The sequence below is a fragment of the Cololabis saira genome, chromosome 24 (assembly GCF_033807715.1).
Source record: "Cololabis saira isolate AMF1-May2022 chromosome 24, fColSai1.1, whole genome shotgun sequence".
Classification (NCBI taxonomy): domain Eukaryota; kingdom Metazoa; phylum Chordata; class Actinopteri; order Beloniformes; family Belonidae; genus Cololabis; species Cololabis saira.
The window spans coordinates 9935115-9959267 of NC_084610.1; the positions used below are offsets into that span (position 1 = coordinate 9935115).

At 46.1% G+C, this 24153-nt stretch overlaps 1 protein-coding gene across 3 annotated transcripts in view; it reads right to left on the reverse strand.

The window, feature by feature from the left end:
- Positions 1–24153, reverse strand: part of nrp2a (neuropilin 2a) — a 60241-nt gene that overhangs the window by 22065 nt on the left and 14023 nt on the right. For 2 of the 3 annotated variants that reach the window (XM_061716101.1, XM_061716103.1), the window contains exons 3-7: positions 20401–20582; positions 11253–11483; positions 9799–9960; positions 9163–9332; positions 8249–8404 (exon numbers count right to left, since the gene is read on the reverse strand). In XM_061716101.1, the coding sequence (XP_061572085.1) occupies positions 8249–8404; positions 9163–9332; positions 9799–9960; positions 11253–11483; positions 20401–20582 (901 nt within the window). The remainder of the gene's footprint in view (positions 1–8248; positions 8405–9162; positions 9333–9798; positions 9961–11252; positions 11484–20400; positions 20583–24153) is intronic. The other variant, XM_061716102.1, reaches the window with a different exon arrangement.

The following is a 24153-nucleotide window of genomic DNA, read 5'->3' on the forward strand; positions in this document are numbered from 1 at the left end:
TCACCCGCCCAGCTGTTGATGTGTTCTGAGGTCGGGGGTGCAGCGATGGGAGGCTGGGAAAGCCCAGCCGAGGATGGTGTTTTCTCCTCACACACACACACACACACACACACACACACACGGCATCCCTCAACATGCTGGTGGTCATAGGAAGCTGTGGGAGACGTGCCCCGACTCGACCGAGCCCGATCACACACAGGAAGTCTGCCCAGGTGGGGAGGATGTGAGCAGCTCTCTTCCTAAGGCGTCCTCTCCTTGAACACTCCCTTCCTTCCATGTGCTCCAAATCCTCAGGGTTTGGTAGACGGGTCAGAGGGGGGGGATACAGTCATGGTGGTTAAGTTTCTTCCTGTTTTTGGCGGAAAAGTAACCCGTGATTGCCAGTAATATTCAAAAGCATCACTAGGTAAGCTCAACGCTTCCTTTATGTGTCAGTCTACCCTCAACCAGAACTCCCCGTTGGTCGGTTTGAATAACTTCCCCCTACTTCCTTCCTTCTCCACATCCTCTTCCCTCAGCTCTTTGTCCGCTGTTAACATCTGATTCCCTTCATCTTAAACATCCATATTCTTCTTGAATCTCTCCTTCAAGCTTGAGCAAACCGGCGTCCCTCGACAGCTCCCTCATCACCCTCGAAGTCTTTTCTTCCTGGCGTTGGTGGCTACCGACTGAAGCCGCACAGACACAGGAAACCGCAGGAGCCCACACAAACACGTCCCACGCGCTTGCAGATAAGCAAAAAGGAAGCGTCTTTTAACTGACTGAGTGACTGTTAAGTGCCATTCACTGGGTCTGTGGTTGACCGTGGTGGCTGATAGGGGACCTGCTGTTAATACACCAGCAAAGACACACGGCGTCACAACCTCAACACTAGGGATGGTGGTATGGACTAAAACATGTATCACGATCATTTCTGGCATTTATACCGATAACGATAAAAATGACGATAAAAAAAATACCAATTCCACTCCATCTTTTTAACTATAAATATATCTCATCATCCTTTCTTTCTTTCTTTCTTTCTTTCTTTCTTTCCTTCTTTCTTTCTTTCCTTCTTTCCTTCTTTCCTTCTTTCTTTCTTTCTTTCTTTCTTTCTTTCTTTCTTTCTTTCTTTCTTTCTTTCTTTCTTTCTTTCTTTCAGGCTCATTTCTTTCTTTCTTTCTTTCTTTCTTTCTTTCTGGCTCATTTCTTTCTTTCTTTCTTTCTTTCTTTCTTTCTTTCTTTCTTTCAGGCTCATTTCTTTCTTTCTTTCTTTCAGGCTCATTTCTTTCTTTCTTTCTTTCTTTCTTTCTTTCTGGCTCATTTCTTTCTTTCTTTCTTTCTTTCTTTCTTTCTTTCTTTCTTTCTTTCTTTCTTTCTTTCTTTCTTTCTTTCTTTCTTTCTTTCTTTCTTTCTTTCTTTCTTTCTTTCTTTCTTTCTTTCTCTCTCTCTCTCTCTCTCCCTCCCTCCCTCCCTCCCTCCCTCCCTCCCTCCCTCCCTCCCTCCCTCCCTCCCTTCCTTCCTTCCTTCCTTCCTTCCTTCCTTCCTTCCTTCCTTCCTTCCTTCCTTCCTTCCTTCCTTCACGTACGTTGTGCGTGGATTTAACGCAGAACCATAAATCAGCTTTACACAAAAACGTCATTAACGAGAATTTATCGTTTTTACCACGAGATGACAAATTCTTACCGTGGGGAATTTTTTTGACGGTTTATCGTGAACGGTAAAATATCGCCCATTCCTACTCAACACACACAGGAACGAGGGAACGACAGCAGCGACAATCAGCCGAATAGAAGATTTAAACCATCACGTCTAAAAAAAGGCCCATACGTCAGTAACACCGCCTGAAAAATGGATTTTAAATTAGGTTTCCCCATAATTTAAAGTCAGAAGTGTGTATTCAATGTAAAGTGACCCATTTGTGGAATTCCCACACCTCCAAAAATGACATTCCAGAAATTCCATAACCAGAGGGAACATGAGCGATATAGCTTCAAAATCCCACTCAAGGGGGTTTTATTTGATTTTGGGCATGGCCTGATTCAATCAAGTGGAGCTGACGACGGTAATACAAAGCAGTAGGGGTGTTGGAGCAGATAAGCGGGGGCTATCGCCGCCGTATCTGCTGCTGGAATGAAGATAGGCAGCTGTTATGTTTACCTCCGAGGCCCAAACGGTGGATGCAGGCCCTTATGGGGGTTATGTAAACTCCCACGCAGCAAGACGAGTGTGTGACAATGGATCTGCCCTCACATGCAACCGCTCCACCTTTCCCACCGCCGGGTAACTCCCCCCGCGAAACAAAGAGCAGCAGGGAGGAAAGACGGAAGAGACAGGAAAACAGAAAAAAAGACCACAGGGAGGACGGGTGCCCTCGGATGAATAGTTGAAACCAGATGAAGAGAGGCGGGTCGGAGAGAGGGGACAGGCAAAAGGAAAAAGGTTGAGCAGAGGGCAGGGGATGTAAGTTATGGATATGAAGACAGGAATGTGGAATCGGAGGCAGGGAGTGGTGTGTAGGAAAAACGAAGAGCTTCTTCACTGGAACAGGAAGTGCTCCATCCAAGCAGTTATCTCATAACAAGGCAATACAGCCAAATCAGTGGAATTTCCTCAATTTCCAAGAAAATTACTGGCAAAGGCTTCAAGTCCACTAGAAAAATCATAATTGAGCAAACAGGATAATTGAAGCACAAGAACAAACACAAAAAGTAAAGATCCAGGAGCCACTTGTGCTCGTTAAAGTGAAACTAAATACACATTAAGACACAACAGTCGCATGTTTTGTTCAGGAATAGTTATTTTTCTGAAGTGAGAAATCTTGGATAATGTCTGTAAAATCGTCTTGAAAAACTTCAGCTTCCCAGAAAAAATCCCCGTCATCCCAACCGGGCCGCGCTGCCAGCAGCTTTGTTTTCTTTTGTCCTCATCCTCGTATAAAAGCCGGGAGCGCGGCCAAGAGCGCCGCCGCAAAAAAGAGCTATTTGTTCGGCCTTATTCTTCTCATTATGGTTAGAAAGAGAAGTGGCCAGTCCGTTCTCCGCTCTGTCCTCCCTGCTTCCTCCGCTCCTTTGTCAGGATACCTGAGAGGTCGCTCCCTTGACTCCTCGACCTCCTGCTTCCAAGGTTAAAGGTTAATGGCGTCAGGAAGCAGATGGTTGCTCATTGACAAACTTGTTGATAACATGGTTACTTTTTGACTAACTGGTTGATGAAGGAGGCAGCTTGAAGGACCGGCGGTGACAAAATGTAGGTTTCAAAAGCACATCTGTGCGTGTGGCGGGGCGGAGGAGGGGTGGCGTGCCAGCAGTTGCCAGTCTGTTGTCTGGGCCACTACTGTAATCTGCCTGACGACTGGAATTTTTACTCGCACCATAAGAGCCACACCCGTCACGTGAATAATTCACGTTGTCCTGTTGTGTCTCGTCGTGCGGAGGGTCATGAAATTATAACGAAGACCATTACACGCACACGCGTGGCGGCGAGTGATGGTCAGGCTTGTTTGTGTGCTGGGGGTATTTAAGTATTGATGACCCCTCTGAGAGCCTGAGACGTGTGTGCCACGGTGAAAAACACCATCTCAGATCCTGAACTAGGGCTGGGCGATATGGACCAAAAGTCATATCTCGATATTTTCTAGCTAAATGGCGATACTCGATATATATCTCGATATTTTTTCTGTGTCTTAATTGGGGTTTCCCCCAAAGCATTATAGCATAGCATCTCTGTTAGCTTCATTTTTTTCTGAGGCAAACCCTTAAAAAAACAGTCAGTTTTAATACAAAGCCTCGTGCCAAATGTCACACAGGTTCCTTTAGTAACAGAGGTCTGCACAATATCAAAATGTATAAAACAAATGAAATAAAAATAAACTGCCTGCATATATAGAATAAAAATGCTTCTTGAATAAAATAAAACAAATATCCCTTTCCTGCATAACAATTAAATTAAAATACACTGTGCAATTAATACAATGTAGACAGTAACAGGCAGACTTTTCCACTGAGGTTGACAGTTGTGCAAATAACAAAACATTTGTGCAAATCTCAAATAAAACATTCAAGTCAATTTGTCACAAAATAAGCTATATCAAAATCATTAAAAAAAAAAAAAAAAAAGTAAAAAAATGTTTTTTTTTTTAAATCGATATAAACGATATTGTCTCGTACCATATCGTGTTTGAAAATATATCGATATATATTAAAATCTCGATATATCGCCCAGCCCTATCCTGAACTAACACATCTTCTGGAGAACGAGGCTCCGATAAGCGTATATATCCCAGCTGGAGTCGTGCACCATCTCTCCAGCTCTCCCTTGGCACATCTCCTCCCTATGCTGGTGTTTTTTCCTCGAGCTGAAGGCACCAATGGGAGATGTAGCAAGGCCCAACTCCGTTTTCCAGCCCCATTCCTCCCGTTCCTTTGTTTTTCTATCCTCCGTATGAAGATGTTGACGGTAGGAACCGGTTCCAGCTGGCCACCTCCCCGCAAGAGTGGCTGCCAGCGTGTGGAGCATGTGCATAAGAAAGGCCTGACAGAGATCCTCAAACCACCTCTGGTCAACGTCTCCCACGCCGTGCAGATGTTAACAATTGCGCTGGAGTGAATCTGTGTGCAAAATGCAGAATTACGGCGATTGTTTTGTATTGTGCATAAGCATGAAGACAAATCTTGCGTGCCTGTGACAGAAAGTGATGGAGGACCGGGGCTGAAATGCTGCATGGGCTGTTTTTTTTTTTGCTCACACAGATAAGCACGTATGTGTGTGTGTGTGTGACAGATTTAGCACAGCTCAACCTCACTTTTCAATAACACAAAGCCTGCTTAGCACCGGGGCTGTAGGGAGTTTCCTCCCAGATGCTGACGGATGACAGCGGGTGCTTTTAATGTTAATTTCTATGGGCACGCGTGTCAAGAAAAAGGAAAAAAAAAAAATGTCATTGTGCGCTTGTATCTAAGTGTGAGTTTATGAATGTGTGAGATGTGCAATCCCGGTGTGTGTTGGCTTCTCATCAAGTAATGAGCTGCATGTGTAAGCAGTGTGACCCGGAGTTAACGAGTCGCACTTGGTGTCAAGTTGAAAATGTGCCGGCTTGTAGAAAATCTGTAAAAAAAACCCACACAAATCACTGAAAAAGTCTTATTCTTGGTTCCCTTATAGCCAACTAGATTCAACAGGATCTTTGTCTACAGACTGTTTTTAAAAAAAATAAACAAATCTGATATAATTTCATGTGGGTAATCAGACGCTCTGGTTCTCCATTTTCCACCCACGGTCCTGAAACGTGCATGTTAGGCTTGTTAATGCTTCTAAATTGACTCCAGGAGCACGTGGGAGCTTGTTTATCTCTATGTGGCCTTTTCCAGGATGTTCCCGCGGTTTGATTATTTCATCTCAGATTGTTTTATCCGCTTCTGCACGGCGGCGGCGGATCACCGACCTGCAGCTGCTACGACGTAAAGAAAAAGTGGACATATACTCTTACACCAGCGCTGTCGTCCTTCCACCGGCTTCCTGCTTGTTATAGGGTTGATTTAAAAGATTTTATTGCAAGTTTTTAAGGCTCTTGAATGGTCTTGAGAGAAACTTTTACATCAAAACGCTGCGGCAGGAAGGCTGAGGTCAGCCAGCAGATGCTCTTAAACGTTGGTCGTTGCCGCGGCCGTCCCAGTAGCTGCTTGTAATCAGTGAAACCACCGACATATTCATGCAGGAACCGCTCAGACCTCTGAGGCTACTGCAAACCCATCGCTTCTCAATCAATCAGGGGTTCATATCCGATGCATTGATGCACTTCATCCTTTTACAAACGTCGAGCACATTACTGATGCAAGAGCAATTCATAAGACACATTAGCGTAAATCTCACTGTTAAAATGACAATAAGAAGAAGCAAATCCCCGTCATTACCGGACCCCCTGCTGAGAAGTGAGCTCCAACCACTTAAGGCTCTTTGGTGGGGGGCTTAGGACAGGCTAACTGGGGGTTTGTAGAACATGAGTCGCGGATTACTGGTCACGAAAGATTCAGCCACAGCCCATAGGGAGCGGCCGACCATCTGATGGATGAGGAGCAGGAGGATATAGTCGTATAGTCCGCTGTCGGCTTCACGGAGCAACACCGAGCTAAAATCACGGCTACAAATTGGCCTTCCCTGTAATTCGTCAAAATCTATCCATCACGATCACGTCTTCTGCCCCGAGGCGATCCATGACGTGTCTTTATCATCATTAAATACAGACGGCATGTTTAATATCTACATTTTCACCCAGATTAAATCATTTCCCCCCAGTGGAAGGGGCAGACTCTCATTCCTGATTTGGAGCAACATTCAAACTCTTCAGTTGGATTAACTCGAGTCGAGTGCAGATGCCGCTGCCGTGTTAATCTTTAAACAGACAGCAAGTCTCTCGCTGCCACAGTTGCTGCGTTTTTTTCCTTTATACGGTGCTTATAAGCCAAACTGGCGTGAAATACTAGCAGCACTGAAGGACCTCCTGCCATGTTTCCTAATGTTGGAAGCATCCGGATGAAAAATGCCAGTTAGTAAGTGCAAAAGGGGTAAATATCAAGGTATTTAGATTATCGGATTGGTTTATAGAAACTCATAGGGAAAAAAAAGAGCAATCTTTTATTGGATCATCTTTCTTCCATAATGACTGCAACATGCATCCTGATGCATCCGGCTGAATCCACGTCTGAATGCGTCCAAATACTTTGTTTTGTGAGTTTGTGTCCAGACAGATTAAAAGATTCCGATTACAAAGCACCACCAGACACGCGCACGCTACATACATACTGTATGTGCGCGCACATCTCCAGACAGAGATCAGCCAGAGGTTATTCGGAGGGAGGCGAGTGTGGGTTGTGTGAGTGTGTACTCGGGAGGGAACGGGGGAATCCGGGGGCTCTAATAAATTACACAGATGTTGATTTTTTTTCTTTTTTTTTAAAGTCAGAGTCCCTTTTTTTCGTCCAATAATCTCTACATCAAATACCCCCCACTGGATGCACCCAAACTAATCATTGGAAAACGCAGAGGGGGGGCCCCCCCAGTCCGGATAAGTGGATGTGGATTACGCCCCTGGCCCACAAACACATGCAATGTTTCTGCTTCAAATCGCCAGTGACCTTAAGCATTAAATGAGGCGGAGACACGTGGTTTCACCTTGAGTTTAAACCAGGAAGTTTGAGCAATGATGCCTAATCTCTGTACTGAACGGTGGTGCATGAGTCTCATACACACCTGGCATAAGTCCAGAGGTTTCACAACCCCCAGGTGTGTGTTCATATGTGTGCGTTAATCTGAGCGAGATGCTGAATTGCAAGCCCAGATAAGCGCACATAGAGGGCTGCATTGTTCTTGTTTGTCAGGTTTCCCTCCTCTCTCCGACTCTCATGACTGAGGTCATGCCTCAAGTTCGTCAACGGCCCTGGAAGGGAAAGTTGCATCGATTGACACGCCTCGGAGATGAACATAACCGCCATTGTTATCGGGGAACGGTCCGCGATAGCAGCGCAAATGTAGTGTGAAAAGGAGGCCTTGTAGCTCCCGAGTTCAAATCCCGGTGAAAGTGTACACGGGGCTCACTTTCACTTCAGTTTAGAGTTGCTGGTGAGCATTTTCCTGGAATGTACAGTATGCGGCGAGCATATGTGAGCCAAAGTTGCTTTCGTCAAGGAAAATTATGACTAAATATCGTCGTCAACGAACCTTTATCGCCTGAGGAAAAGGAAACGCAACGAAAATGCTGGTCATGTGACGATAAAGAAATATATAATGCAATATCCTAGATGAATAAAAACGAAACTAAAATGTAGATTACAAAATAAAAACTCTGCTAAAATGTGTCTTCATTTTCGTTGACCAAAACGAGACAAAATGTTCTAACAAAGATCCTTAATCTCCATGTTTTCAGTAGTTTCCTCTGGTTTAGTTCTGCTGCTGGGTGACGTCACGTCCTCAATCCCAGTCGCTGCAGCGGGGAATCAGATCCAGAAGATGCAGCTGCAGGTTAGAGGCTGATGCCGTTAACGCAGAGCTCTAGGTTCACGTCAATTAAAAACAAAGTTACATAGAGAAAGGGGCCGATGGCCGGCCACGCAAGTATTTTTTGTCTGGGTTAGGGTTAAACGATCTCTGGATACACTTTCGCTACATAGACGTGGAAAAGAAAACCGAATGTGTCGTCGAAAAAGAAAAAGATGGGGAGAAATGCGGAAAAATAAATATGTTGTCAACTCAAATTAGAGTCTTCTGAGCCTACCTTGTGGTTCTTGCCATGCCGGTACACCATCCAGTCCTCCCCGTTGGTGCTGACCTCCAATTTGAAGGTGGTGACGTAGTAGGACTTTTGAGTCTCTTTGGATATGGCGCCCTGCGTGGAGATCCCCGTCAGAACCTTGAGGAAATGAAGGTCAACCTGCAGAAAAAAGGAGAAGCAAAGATTAAACACCCTATATTGAGTTTTATTTTTCATAAAGTGAGCAGAGCAAATAAAAAAAAAAAGAGAAAATCTCTGTAAGTTGGAGGATTTGTGGCGTTGGAAACCAGAGACGGACCAGCTGCCGCGTCTATCCATCACGCAGACAGCAGGGGGATGGACGCAGACTGCAGCTTAGTGCCGAGGAGCCCTCGGTGGTAGCTCGCCGAGCGTGTGCATTGTCATGTGTGTGAGGTGAGGAGGGCTGGAAGCAGAGATCAATGGCGTGGTGTTCGGCTGCGTTCCGGGAGAGCACCTTCATCAATCACGGGCTCCTCTCGCTCTCATCGGTGCGGCGTGCATGCGTCCGTGTGTTTGAGGCAGGAAAGATTGAGAGTGCAGAAGCACTTCCTTATCATCAATTCACAGTTCCTCCATTTCCTTTGTGTGTGTGAGTGTGTGTGTGTGTCTGTACACTGCTGTCTGTCCTCCCTGTTTAGGAGATCCTGGTATCACCGACAGAAATGTATCGTCCTCAGCAAGTGAAAGTGGCCTTTGAGGTCACTTCACAGCTGGAATTATAATCATTTTTTAAATCCTGTCTGTGTGTGACATTACTGACTTACATTTGTCTCCTTAAACCGACTTTAAATGGACATAAAGAGACTAAATCTGAGTTTTTAAAAGGTTATAAATGACTTAATTCACTTCAGGCAAATTAATTCTTTCAGCAATGTCATAAAAACACAGATAAATACCTGTATGTACTCCTTGTTGCTGTCCTCCGCCGGCGTCCAGGCGTTGTCGTCATTGTTGAGGCGCGCCTGGCGGGGCAACCAACGGTTGTCGTAGAAGGTGGTGGAAGCTGTGATTTGGTCATCGCTGATCTTCCCCGACTCCATACCGAACACCGTGCTACAGTGGAATGCTGATAGGGGGAAAAAAAAGAGAGATAAAGAAAGCCATTTGCTTTATTGTAGAAGAAAGATGGATGGAAGGTTCAATAGAAATGATGACAGATGGAAAGAGGCAGGTTATTGTGGGGAAAAGTGCATATAGGCCAAGACAAAGAGAGAGCATCAGTCCAACAGGTGAGAAGAGGTAAATTGAGGGAAAGTTAATTTAGATTGTGAGAGAGAATAGTGCGAGTCTGCGCCCGGGAGGAGGCTCTTTCAGGAGAGAGCAGAATAAAAAGGGGTGAGAAAGAGCATGGAGACTGAAATAGCATTAAAGTAGGCAATACCGAGAAGATCGAGAGCGGGAGAGGAGAGAACGATAGAGAAAGGGAGATAAGAGTCGGCAGGGATGACAGAGACAAAACTGTTGAAAGAGGAGAAAATAGAGATGGAATAAAAGCAGGCGGTGTGCAGAGGATGTGTATGCCGTTATCTCACACTCACGGTCGGTGACTTCCTTCTGTGTCATGTTGTAGCGCGCCGAGAAGCCGTCTTTGGCCACGGCCATATCGGTGTGGAAGGAGAGGGACAGCAAGCCGGAGGACGACTGGATCTCCGGAGGGATCTTGGTCCCGCAGTAGCGGCCAATCAGAGGAGACGCTGCAAAGGAAACGCGCCTTCATCACTTTGTTTTCGGCCTTATATTGTAACAAAAACATCTAACATGCTTACTCCACAGTGACAAACCCCATCTGGTTGCATTTTACTGCTTTCATAATGTGTTATTGATTCAAATAAAACCTTTCAGAATAAAAGACAGTGTGACAATTTAGAATAATGAAGAAAAAGACAGGATCTAGTCCTGTAAAGACAGGTTTCCAGTGGCCATGCTGGTTCAGTAAGTGTTGTCTAATGAGTCACAGCACGTCCCCCCCCCCACGATCTCTATTCCTCTCTATTCCTCCCATTCTTCACTCTCCCTTTACCGGCCGTCCCTCCATCTGCCATGCGTGTCTCGGCCAGGGCCCAGCAGGGGTACTGGAATCCCTGCCTTCATGCAAGCTGCACTGGGATCAGCTGCAGACCAGTACTCATATACAAGCGCACAAACACCGAGGATTAAAATAGTCTCAAGCCACCCCCCACCCCCCCTACTCCCGTTTTAAAATTCCTCACCCTTCCATCTCGTCTTCCATGCCTGAGGATTCAGCTCACTAGAACTGGGTTACACTGTCATTTGCTCCTAATTCTTAAGTTTGAAAGGAATAAATTGTTTTCAGCCAAATTCAAGGCTAAATTGGAATTTTAAATCCACTTGGATCCCTTTTTAGCGACGGAAAATGGAATAATTAGAGCTTAGTTCCCAGCTTTGTGTTCTAAAAAAAAGAAGCAGGCAAATTCGGGGAGAAAAAAAAAAGGGTGAGAAATGAACCTCTCACCACCTCCAATGTGCATTTCATCAGTTTCTAGCCACTCGTACTACCCTATGGTGGTCACCATCAAAGCCCCTGATAACATCCTCAAATGTTTTCCTGATCTCAGCTTCTGCACCGCTCGGCTCCTCCTACTGGATCCAAGCAGATACTCATCACGGCCGTCACTCTCACTCGCTTGGGAGGAAGGAACTAGGTGATAAGGAAGGAGGGCAGGGAGTATAGGAAGGGGGTGATGAAGGGTGTTATTATGGAGAAGGAACAGGACCATGGGAAAGGACTGCCCCCCGGGGGGTGTTGGAGCACTTTCTGTTCCCTGTGTGAAATATGTTTCCTCTATGTAACATAATGGAATGTAAAGAAAGCCTGCTTACATCAAAGTGGTGGCAGCTCGGGAAATCGAAGCCCGGTATGCAAATGTGTGTGTAGGAATGCAGGGAATTGCACGAGTTCATGTTCAAAGCGCTTCATAAACGAGTTTCCTATCCAGCAGGCTGGTGTTGAGATGAGTTGCCTCACCTTGCGGCAGGCCGTCCCACACCTCCAGCCAGTCGTACTTGCATTCCCCCTCGCCGACCTGCAGGGGGTCGTTTTCCAGGTCGAAGGTCAGGAATGTGAGCGTGATGTCCATGTGGGGCGGGGCTATGATCATGTAGGAGCACTCCAGGTTGTGAGGGTACTTGTCCGGGAAGCCCGGGGACTCGATCATGCCAGACGGGCTGGTGAAGTTGCGGAAGCAGAACTCCGAACCTAAGCGGAGGCAGAGGATGAGAGGATATGTGGTCAGACAGAAAATCGGAAATCGGTCCACATTAATACACTACTCTCTAAAGTCCAAGGACGTGCGGTCAGGGGAGGCGGGTGAGGTAGAGCCTCACCTGTCATCATCACAAGTAAAAAGAATAATAATGATAACATAAAATGAATATTAATATTTGTCCACCGATCTTTATGTATGATTAATTTCGAACATTTCTATAGTCAAAATCGCTGAATTTACATATTTCCTGTTCAAATACTGGCTGTCTCTAACCATTAAAGTTGAATGTTGTAAGTGACATATTTAGTTTTGCTGATGCGACATAAAACCATTCCTGTCAAATTTTGGATTTAAGGTCCAGTATCTTACATTTTAAGACAGGTTTACAAGAAATAACTACCTGTCAACCAGTTACAAACTGCAATTATGTGGTCAGAATCTGATAGTTTTACCTTTGTAGACACTGAAATGCTGTGGACATTCCTATGTGTGTAATTCCTATAATAGAACCTAAATGAAAACATGAAAGTGAAATAAAGCACATTTATTTATTTTAAACATTTTGACTTTATATACACATTGATTGTCTTCAAGTGAAACATTTACTTTTTTTTTTTACACGCATGTTTCTGAGCCTGCAGCTGGTGCTGCTGACAGACATCGGTCCTTCCCCGTGAGAGACACTAAAAACGCAGTTACAAATATTTCAGAGCGGGTAAACTGAGCCCCATCCAGCACCTCTTTAGGAAAGTAAATTCCCTATCCCATTTTTAGAGATATTTACACAAAGTCTTCGCTTTTTTGGCAGAAATGCCTTCACTCTTGTTACATCCATCCATCTCTGATTTGTTGTTCCGAATTTGTTCCCGTTGTCTCCACTAACCTCGCGAGAACTGCCTCCCAGGCTACAGCAGGGGACAGTTCTCGCGAGGTTAGTGACAATTCCGTTTGTAGAGGCACAAGAATGCTTTCTTAAAATTATTATATTATAAAACTGGAAATTTAATGGAAAATACTAATATGGGAGTACAGCGGGAAAGAGGGGTAAAATACGTTAGTTAAAGTTTCCTGGCCAAAACGGGAGACTTGACAGGTATGCAATACTCTGCCGCACCGAAGGGGGCGCACGTGAGTCGACGGGTGCTCGAGGCTGCTGTTCTTCTACGCACCAGAGTCAAGTGCACAGCTGAGAGCTGCTTATTTTGATGCGTTGCTTCGTCTGACTGCCAACATGGAAAAAATTAAAATTTTTAACTTAAAAATTTCTCACAATTGGACTTTTAGTCAAAACGGGAAGAGATTAACAATGGAGCTAAACGGTTTACTTCAGACTGCACATTTTGGTGAGCTGGTCACTGTACAACATTTAATGAGATGTCACAACATTTTGATGACACCAAACTGCAGAGCCTGTCAAAATATGCAACGTTTTTTTACTTTGTTAGACTAAAGGCTGATCTCATCGGACTGTGCAGCTCACAAACGGTGAAGAATGAACTCAAATCTCCTGGATCTGCTGCAGATTGTTCCTGAGGCGCATGGACTTCATCTACAAATAAAGGTAAGACCACAAACAGTTTTCATTTCAGTCTTTCACTGGCTTTTCCAGTTTCTCCCTCCACATTGGGGTAGAGAAAATTGCGTTCTGTTGAGGGTGTTGCTCGTGTTGGGGGTGCCATCATTGTTGCATAGAGTTGTTATAAATCAAATACTTTGTTGACAAAACGTACTTGGGAGTTTTCACATATTTGCTTTAAGGTTTCTTGTTTGAGAAACAGTTCAAAGAAAATACCCTGACAGCACTTGAGTAACTTTTTCCACACATGAACTGGTGCATACCGCTGCTGGACCCGGTACCGGGTTTCAACCATCAGGTCCATTTCAGTGATGCTGATATACAGGGTAATCTGGCTACTATATTGGTAAATAATGCAATTTCAAGTAATTGTTGTATCTTTAATATCTAAAAGTCACATTTCATCTACAAATTAAGTCCAATTTAAATCAGTAATATTTACTATTCATTAGACTTTTCTGAGGTGGAGGGGGGTGTTGGAGGCTGGTTATTCTGCTAGATGATTTTGGGACTAGTTAGTAGTCATGTCAATCCTTAAAAGCACTGGAGTCAATCCTCCAATAGTGTAGAAATAGAGGTAGTGCAGTCGCCACACATTTGATCTCAGCTGATTGATGAAAACATTTATAGTGAGTTCAACATCATCATCCACTTCTCTGTGTTATTGAGCTGCAGTTGAATACAACCTCATATGGAAACTAAGCAGCTGAACCAGGATGCTGCTGATGTCTCGGTTTAGTTGGTCTTGACTACAAGTTTAGTGCACACTCTTTGTACAAACTCTCATTTGTGTTGTATGAATTCCGACGGCCAACACACAGAAGGTGCAGAGCAAATGCCCTCTATTCACTTTCTTTCGCTGCTGTAATTGTAACGTTTTTTTCTTATCTCTACGTACCTTGTGTATGTGTGTCTGTGTGAAGAATGCTGATGAGACATGAAATAACCAGTAGCCAATTGAATAAGCTACCCTTTTTTTGGGTTTATATAGTTGTAAATCTGACCCTAAAGGAGTGAGTGCCTCAGCAATCATGAACCTCACCACATGTTCCTGTTAAAGTCAGACCTGTTTTTTTGTTCCGCAATAAAGCGTCTTTCACCCACTCTGCAAAGCACGCTCTGGTTAAAATGACAATCCTCCCAATTCTAGATTACGGTATAGTACAGTATATAGGTCTGCCTCCAAAACCCTTCTCAATAAACTTGACGTCATCTACCACACCGCCATCCGCTTTTTTACAGGTGCTCCTTTTAAAACCCATCACTGTAGCCTCTACTCACTTATCAACTGGCCTTCACTTCACTCTTGTAGATCCACTGGTATCACTTCATCTACTAAACCATCACTGGAAGCAGCCCTTCTTATCTTTGCTCACTACTTAATATCAGTAATCGGGACCAACGTAACCTGGTCTTTCCAGAAGCCTGAACCTCCTTTGGCCATGATTCATTTCAGTTGGCTGCTGCTAGTGATTGGAATCATCTGCAGGAAACACTTCAACTTCACACATTCATCCCATTCTCCTCCTTCAAAAATACACTCCCAACATTAATCTGTGATCAATGAGCATGTTTGTAACTCTTCTGGACCAGCGCTACCACTTTTTACTCATATTTTTGTTATGTGGTGTGTGTTTTTTATATATCGTGTTTGATTGTTTGTTTCACTGTGATTGTATGTGCTTGACTCTTTGTGCTACCTCTTGCCCAGGTCGTCATTGTAAATGAGAAACTGTTCTCAACTGACTTACCTGGTTAAATAAAGGTTAAATAAAAAAAAATTAAATAAATCTGTCACATTAGGAAAGGACGACTGATTAATCACATAATAGTATCTCATCTAAGTTGCAGATGATATTTTAGAGTCGTTCATCAGTGAGACCCTGGAGTTTACGGCAGCTGTGGTGGTGGGACACACAAATAGAGGGAAACATGCTCAAGTGGGTGTTGTATCGAGCTATATGAGCAGTCGCCTTCCTTACATTGTAATCTTTCAACCAACACATAAGTACTGTTGCCACTTCTGCTCTCCTGCATTCATCTAAAACACCTGTTATCTAACCCCCTTCCCTCCTTGTTCTTATTTGTACTATGAGTGTGTTCGCTCCTCTCCCATGCACACATTCATACGCAACACAAAACTTGTGTAATGAGTCTAAGTGGGCCCTGAGCGGTGGCTCCTCATTGGCCATGCAGATTTATGCGCCCTGGGCGGCTCACCTTGAGAGGCAGCAGCTGTGCGTCTCACATCATCCACCCATCCAAGGCCCCGCCGGGGAGCCTGAGTCACGGCCGAGTGTTTACGGACCGGCACATCAATGAGGGTGGAAGGAGAGCTGACAGTCCGCCGCACATACACCGGCGAAGCAGCGCGGGGGACTTTGCACAAATGTCACACGTGTGCCGTCATTCACAAACTGTGTTGTTTCTGTCTGCCTGTTCACTCTCCCATAAAATGTTTCTATTTCCACGCAGCAAGCTGTAAACAGTTGGAGGCGGTCAGTCGTATGTCTTTATGTTCCTCTATATTTAGGCTTTCCAGAAGGGCAAATATCCTGATGAGATAATGTTGCCAAGAGACAGGGTTTTAATTTGATCTTGATTAACTGCATGTCTGAAATACCTGCACTTAGTGGCCTTTTTACACCGAGCACTGACACTGGAGTCCCTGCTCCTCTTTCAGTGTTTCACTGACTTATCTCCTGCTTAAATTACTGATAGAAGAGACATGTCGTTACATTTCCATCTGCCAGGATACCTACAAAAACCGAGGAAACAAGTCCGGTGTTGTGGAACTTTCCTACGGCGTAGGCGCTGGAAAGCAGATCGGGTGGGTGAGGTGGAAAAATCTGCATCGAGAAGCACGGGATGCCGCGAGAGATCTGGCATGCTGCGTCGGATAACCGGATTCATTTTGGTAAAAGCAGCATTTAAGGAGTGCAGATGCGTTAACTCAACATTCCAGCTCCGGAGCATTCCTCCGAGGCACCAGCGCTTATTATCAGACAGCCTTATAAAGGCAGAGGGGTCGACTGGCTGCTCCGGCCCTCCCCTGTCTGCACTTGGTTAACGGCAGAGAACTGACCCCAATCAGTACAGAGACAGCAAGAGGGGAAGAGAAAACAACCCAGAAGACACGTACGATGCCTGCTTTCTTCCTTTTAATACAAATATCCCTTATTTTCCGGAGTAACAAACATCTCCTCATCAAACGGGGGTCTATTGTTTTGCGTATGAATCTTCCTCTCCACATGTTGACAGCAGGGTTCAACCTTTTGTGTCGACTCCCACATACACGCCGCAGCATCAAAACACCCGTGGATCATCCGCCTTAATGCTGCCTACACACAGACACACAAAGATGCACACACACATCGAACGAGGCGTGTTGAAATATGACGGTAATTTACAGCGAGCTACCGGCCGTATCTCCCAACACCCTCCACGACTGACCTCGCCTCTCTGTGTTTAGTCTTTGGGCGTACATGTTTGCAAGTGGTATGCATTTTTTCGTTGGCATTACATGTGTGTTTTTCACTGCTGCCATGTTTGTGTATGTGACATCCAGAAACACACTGCCCTTGTTTCTTACTGGGTCACAGCAGCAAACCTCAATCTGAGCACAGCTTGACTCCATCGCCTCCGAACACACTGCTCTCCCTCTGAGTGTGTCTTTATACTTGGGTCTTTCCCGAACGGGTCGCCTCGCTTATTGTCACATGGCGATCCCGTTTGGAGTGTTTGCGTGTTTGCATGAGTACCTCGGCTTTTCGTTAGCAGCGATTAGCTCACAGTGTGTGAGCATGCAGAAAACAAGTCTATTACGATTACTTCCTGCTGCCGCGTCCTGACCCGCGTCTCGGGCCCACATGTTTGTCATGTGCAAGACTCCGGTTGGTGCCCGCATCGCACCATGAGACACACCATTTGGCAAGCGATTGTGTCAGGCCGAGAGGGTGGGTTGCTGGGTAGAAACCACTCGACTCCAGCGGCGGTTCCACATGTCGTGCCGGGGCGACCCCCATCCCTACTCCTCCTCCCGGCGGCGGCGTGTTCATTGACTCTCAAACTGTCTGCCTCGCCCCGGCATCGCCTCTCCTCCCCGCCCACCCCGGCCGTGGCACGCAACTCTGGCTGAGGGGCTCACCTCTGTGTCTGCCGCACATCAAAATTAACTCCCCCCCCGTCTCTGTCTGACAGCCATCCACTGCTCAGACAGACACACACACACACACACACACACACACACACACTGATCTCTCATGTAACTCTGCTTGAGTTCACTTCAAGGTTTCATTGAAGAAAATCTCTCCCGAGGCAGAGAAAGGGGTGTGTGACTATGCGTGAGTAAATGTGTAGGGGAAGGGGGGCGGAGGGGCGTTTGGGGTGGGGAATCCACAACAACAGCAGCAACAAAAACAGGCCGCAAAAAGAAAAACAACATTCCTGACATGCTATGGTTTTGACACCATTGCGGACCCGAAGACGGTGCACGTGTGTCTTCCTCCACACGTGAAACACAGATGCCTCACAATGTTTGTGATCAGAGCCTCGTTGCATTCTGGGACAGGTTTTTCTTCACCGCTAATCAGTTTTAAACACTCTTTGCACTCAAGTTTGTTTATTCATGAATCTAATTCATCTCTACCAGTTAATTACTTGAGTGCAGTTTCAGCAGAGGTGGGGGTGGGGGGGGTGACTTGGGTGTTTCAGGAATAAACGCCGCATCGCAATCAGTCGTATGGTAACAGCCACGACAGACGCGAGGGTCGCCATCCAATCAACAAGATAGCATCACAAATACACATGGAGCCAGTGTTGTGACTGGCGCCGGGGTGGGGGGCCCTGCCTGAGGCTCCGCGCCCACCGCGACCCTTCAGATGCCACGGTCACGGAGGGGACTCCACCCCCCCGACTTAACTGGGATTGGCTACGACACAACGTGCCTTTAGGTGGGCTATGGGGAGCAGGGTAAAGGGGTCTTCCTTGCCTAGTCTTCCCCTTGTAGCCGTGGTAACAGCATCAGCAGCATGTGACTGGGCGTGGGGGGGGGGGGTGGGCTGTCAGTCGGGGATGAATAAAGGGTTAAGCACGCATGAGTAAGACCAAAGTAGGCCACAAAAATAAGAGGGAGGAGGGCCGGCGCGCACTTTCACTGTACATTACAGTGTGGGATTAAGGCAAACATGAACCGTATGTGTCTGTGTCTGTGTTGTGAGGGCAGCCTGGGGGGGGGCAGACAGGAGGATGTCACCCCAACTCCCCTCATGAGGCGTACTGATGGGGTGGAGTGCCATTCAGGGTAGATCAAGGCTCATGAGTCAACTTGTGATGCTCCTCACTGAAAGTAATTAGCTTTTTCTGCACGGTACCCCGAAATACACAGGAACAAACACACGTACACACACACACACACACGTCAACACAAACAGATTGCTAGTCTGACTCAAACCCCCCGGAGTAGTTACAGTCGCTGCTTATGTAACAGGGTTGAATGAACAAAAGAAAAACAAGTCAGAGTATCATTAGTTCATAGAGCAGAGAGCACCACACACACACACACACACACACACACACACACACACACACACACTCAGAGTCTAAACCAGACACTGTCTGACTTCGAGACAGTGTGTTGGTGCTCGCTGGGAAGGAAGCTGAGCAGACACACACACATCTCCCAGCTGTGTGCTCAGATATCTATCTCTGGACGCACCCTTTAAAAACACACACAGACCCGTAAACACGACCCTCGCACTCCCGCGTTGATTCCTACTGCAACAAAAAAACATTCCTCCACCGCTAAGTACATCAAATATGCAACCGAGATCATTTAGGACGGAACAAATGTCTCAGAGATATATGTGTTTACTCCAACTGTTTAGATAAACACATCTCAGTCAGGATCCGTGTTCCCGTCAGAAGCTGTAAAGCGTTCGGCGGGAACCCCTGTCCCGGGCCCGCCGCGCGAAGACAAACAGCCACGACGAGAGCGTGCAGGCTGTGGAAACGCCGTAATTAACACTTGGCCTCGATCGGCGCATCCTGAATACATTTTCCCTCCCAGACTCCCTCACTTTGCATCAGTCTGTTTCCCTTCACCCCACTTTTGCTTTTCCCACCGAGCGCATCTCCATCAGCATGTTTTTTTTTCTTCCTTTTTCGTGCATCTATTATGCCACCTCCACATACGCAGACTGGATCTAACTCAAAAAGCCCAAGTGGAACCACCCACACCGCGCAGGCAGCGGACACCTACACATGTTTGTGCCGCGACACGCTCACTTATACCCCCAGAATTTTATTAAAGCTATAGCAACCACATCGCCCATCCTCCAGCTTTTCAATCCATCTGTGTATGTAAGACAGATGCAATCGACATTATCACGTCGCCGGGGTTCGAGCTGGTGGCCTTGGTAACGGAGCAGAACGTCAAATCTAGGTCACATTCGTTTGACACTAAGAAGAGATCTATCATTTTGCAGGTAGGAGGTTAAACTTGTGATAAGTAAAAAGCTATTTGGGTTTTTTTCCCTGTGCAATGGCTTCCAGGTTATCACTCCTCTCATTTCATGTGTTTAAACGGTGACACGCGCTGAATTTAAATGATCGACTGCCTCAAACGTTGCAAGTGTGGTAGAGACAATCAGTTTGCTACTCTCCCGAACATAACTCTCGCTCCCCCAAGGCCACTGGACCGCTTTACCTCGCCTACCGCTATTACCACCATGACTCACGCTCACGCCCTGGCACCGGAGAAAATATACCTTGCCTGCAAAGTGCACTTCACCTCATGCACTTTGCAGACTTTTAGAAAACTCCATTTCACCGCACCGTCTTCCCTATCAATCTCCTTTTCTTCAGCTCCGACCCATAAACCTTTAACCTCACATCCAACTCCTAGTCGCCCTGGAGGTCTCTCCATCATCCCGCCACAGCCTTCTACGCCCAGCCCTCCACATCTCCCCAGTGGAAATGGATCCAGCTCAAATTAAACAAGCATTCCTTGCATGCTTTTTGGCGGCATGATGGTTGTTAAGTCCTTTTTTGTTTTGTTTTTTTTTTTTTCTTCTCTCACTCTAAAAGTTTTGTTTACACGCCTGGCTGCCTCTGCTGATGTAAATTGCTGTGAGAGTGTTGGGGTGACTGATTGCAGGTTTTGGGCCATTAACATGAGGGCAGAGAGGTTCCACGAAGACAAAATCATTAACGGGGGAATTAATGTGCAGCAGAGGCTTTCACCGGGTCAAGAGTGTGGAGAAGTTGTCTGAAGCGCCCAGCTGAAGTGGAAACAGGCGTCATCAACGACGCTCCCGTCGACGTTCGCCCACCTGTTTTGAAGATCTCGTAGCGCAGAGAGAAGCCAGCCCCCTGGTGGGCGTAGTCGGAGACGAATCGGATCTGGAGCGAGTTCCCAGAGGAGATGATCGGTGCCGGGGCGATGTTGCTGCAGTGTCGACCCAGGACGTCTGCGGTCTCCGAAGTCCCATCGCGGATTTCTATGAAGTCGTATCTGCTCCACAAAGGAAAAAAAAGAGAAAAAGCGTCGGTTAAGTCTTATGTCTCCTCAAAAACAAAAAAAAGGATTCTATGTGGTCAGGTTACAGCAGGAAAGTAAAGAGATAAACAGGGACAACAGAGGGGGATAAACATAGACATAGCTACGGGGTTATGCAACCAGCTACGCTAATAAAAACCAAGCAGGTGTGGACCGTCAGAGCCTCAGTGTCCAAGATTCAGGAACACAACTCATCATTAGAACACAAATAAACACTCTTGTGTTGTCTCCCCCCCCTCACATGACACATGTAACTCTTCCCGCTGAGTTTTGCTTGAGACAACACACCCAAATTCCTCGGGTTGGAAAACCCCCCCCAAATCACCAAATACTGAATCACAAGACAGAAAACAGAGGGAGTGGCCGTTCACACTTCAGGACAGAGTCTGCAGTTCCGGCAGTGCCGATGCAGGCAAATGGACAGCCGGGTGGACTCATGAATAAGAAATGTAAGAAATAGCCAGAGAAGCTCATGAAAATATAAAGAGGTGAGGCGCTGGAGGGGATTAAAGGTGGAGACTTCGTCGACATTGAAGGTGACAGGGGGTTATGGAGTAAAATCGGATGGATAAATGCGAAGATCCCGTTCTCATTAGCTCCCACATGCTTGTCCTCCCAGTTCGTTGTTGACCTTTGGCTTGCCGGCTGACCCCGAACGACAATAGCAAATTCTTAACCGCCAGGTCAATGCGTGTGTGTGTGTGCGTGTGTTTAAGTGTGTATTGGAGGAGCGCAGACAAAGGAGGCATACCTGGCTGCTCCAGAATTAGCTCCCAGCCTTGTGTGTGACATTCTGACATTACTGGACACATGAAGCATCACAGGTTGACTTTTTTTCTGCCTTTTTTGGACTTGGGAGAGCCGCCCCTCCCCCCTCGGAGGCTGAAAAAACATCTTTTGAATCATGTTTGCAGCTCAGTGTATAAATGACATCATATCCTTGATGATATGATTTAGAAGGGATCATCTCGTGCTTTGGAGGAGGAGATTTTAACGTAGTAGTTTTGGGTTTGGACGACATTTAAAGGTGTGGAAATCTCTTTAATTTTGCAGCCTGCAGCGGAAGTAGTGTTTAAAACATGCTTCGGTGCTGTTTATGTGAATAATGAGGACTCAGAGCAGTCTCCAGGATTGTCTCTGCTCCTTTCTCTTAAACAAGGGTTTGTTATGGTGCTGCATGCCTACAATTTCCCCCCTAAATAAGCATGTTGATGTGTTTCACGTTGCGCGGCAGTGAATAATTTCCTTGTAATTTGGGGCTCCGTCTCTCTGAGTGTCGCTCTGCAGCATGCATGTTGTTTCCTCATGTGGCCATAACTGCATGGCTGCGGGAGCCTTGCAGCGGCGCAGAGGACACCCGCCAAACTTGCAGACGAGCAAAGCGCGCTCGTCTGAATTAGTCCATGTGACAGAGCTGTCAAGTAACAACAGGGTCGCCCGTTGTCGCGCTAATTAGCGTGATGGGCTGTTTGGATGGTGAAAAAGCGCTTGCAGACGTCAGCAATCGAGCTAATGTTCTCAGTGAAGGAAAAAAAAACACCTTCTCCTGGTCCTCCTTTAAAATGAGAAGCATTCAGAGATGCTCAGACATACCAATCAGCTCAAGGCTGTTGCTGTTTGTGGCATCTGAGCACTAAGATGGCTTTTGTACTGCCAGCTTGAAATAAAACCAGGATTAAGTAGAGTCACTAAGCCTCTTTTTTTGGGGCTATCTCATTCCTGCAGCGTATTGATTCCTTCACTGAGCATTCGAGCTAAGACTGCTGATCAAGGGATAATCCCGCCATATTAATCTGGGCCAGAGTGGCATATGTACAGGTGAGGATCAACACTTGAAACGGCTGCGATGAGTCTGTAATGCACCGCTGCCGTCATTAAGAGGCAGATATCTGAGGAGGAATAAAGGAAGGCAGAAGGTCGGTGCAAACAGTTTCACCTTTTTTTTTAGTTAAGATTAGAAAACTGTGATAAAGCAGTGCTCGAAACTACTTCAGCACTAACAGAAAGTCCAATTGTTGCCCTAATCCGACCAATATCGAAGTTTTAACAGCCATGTACAGTAATCTCTCGTTTTTGGCGGGGGTTTCGTTCCAAAAATAACCCGTGATAGGTGAAATCTGTGAAGGAGCAACCTTTATTTTTTTTTTTACAATTATTATACAAGGCTTCAAATTGCGGAGATCAGCACCGCCCCACCGCGACCAGAGTAATTGGATTTGAACGGGAGAAATGAAAAATGATTATGAAAAAAATACAATAAGTACAGTAGGACAAATTGTGACTGACGCGTATTTCACTGCTCTTCTGACTGTGCGGCTGCATCCTGTAGCGTCTTTTTCTTCTAAAGCCCGCGGTTCAGGTGTGTTTTTTCGAGAGAAGAACATAGTTATGGGTAGTTGTTGTCGCTCTTTTTTCTTCTGGGCAAAAAGATTCTTATAAACCGACATGCCACCATCGATTATATTTGAGAACTCTAGCGGGAAGACTATTAAGCCAATCAGAATGCAGAACACAATGCCGCGTTGTAGCGAGGGATTACTGTATACACCTTAGCGGGGCTGTAATTGAACCGAAATGAAGCTCTTGAGATTGAGCTTTTAGTGCCAGATAATACGTCCTAATCCGAGTTATTCCGGCATGTATGAACAACACATGCTTGGCCGAACTACTGACTGCCCCAGGACATTTACAGAGCTGCTGCATCATTACCGTCCAATTTTTCGCAAGTTGTTGTCCTTCTTCAAGCTTGTACTAATTGTACCGGAAGAACGCCAATGCGAAAGTGTGTGTGGCGCCACCTAGTGTTGCGGAGTCGAACACACCTCACTCAATAATTGATTGTCTTCTCGTGCATGTTTACTTGGATTTCTCGGAAACTCCAGTTTAATCCTAAACTAGATTAACTAGATTACGCAAGAAGGATTTGATGAAAGAGATAACCGAGCTGCGATATCTGCAGTTTTAACTCGAAATAGTTGCAATTCAGTCTCTTCCTGCGTGATTTTCTGAGTGAACCTGAAGAGCCAGTAAATAAGCTGTTGTCCAATGCTCTTATACATGTCTTCCTTGTAATCCTGCATTAGAGAGGCGATCATAAAGGCTTTAGCGCCAGGCTCCCACAGTGAGTCTGGAGAGCCACTGCCGAGGGCTGCGGCTGACACACGCTTACGGGAAGTACACAGTCACCAAACACGCCGACCGACACTTCACACAGACAAGACATGTACACACGCCGAGATATAGGCAAACACAGACGTGCGCATATACACTCGACGCCGCCTCGCCAACACCCGGGGATAAAAGGCCCCGTGAAAGAGCTGAGAGCCTAATTAGGTTTTAATTGATTTTGGAGTGGGTCTCTATCCTTCTTTCTGTCTCCTTCTGTCCTGTCGTGGATTAGCGTCAGCGCGTGAGTGTTCCTCAGATGTGATTATTGACCTGCTCGCTCAGCCTCTCCCCGGGCTCTGATGAATACATGCATGAGGGCCTGACGCGCGAGAGCCCCACTGTCTGCCGCTCTCCAGCA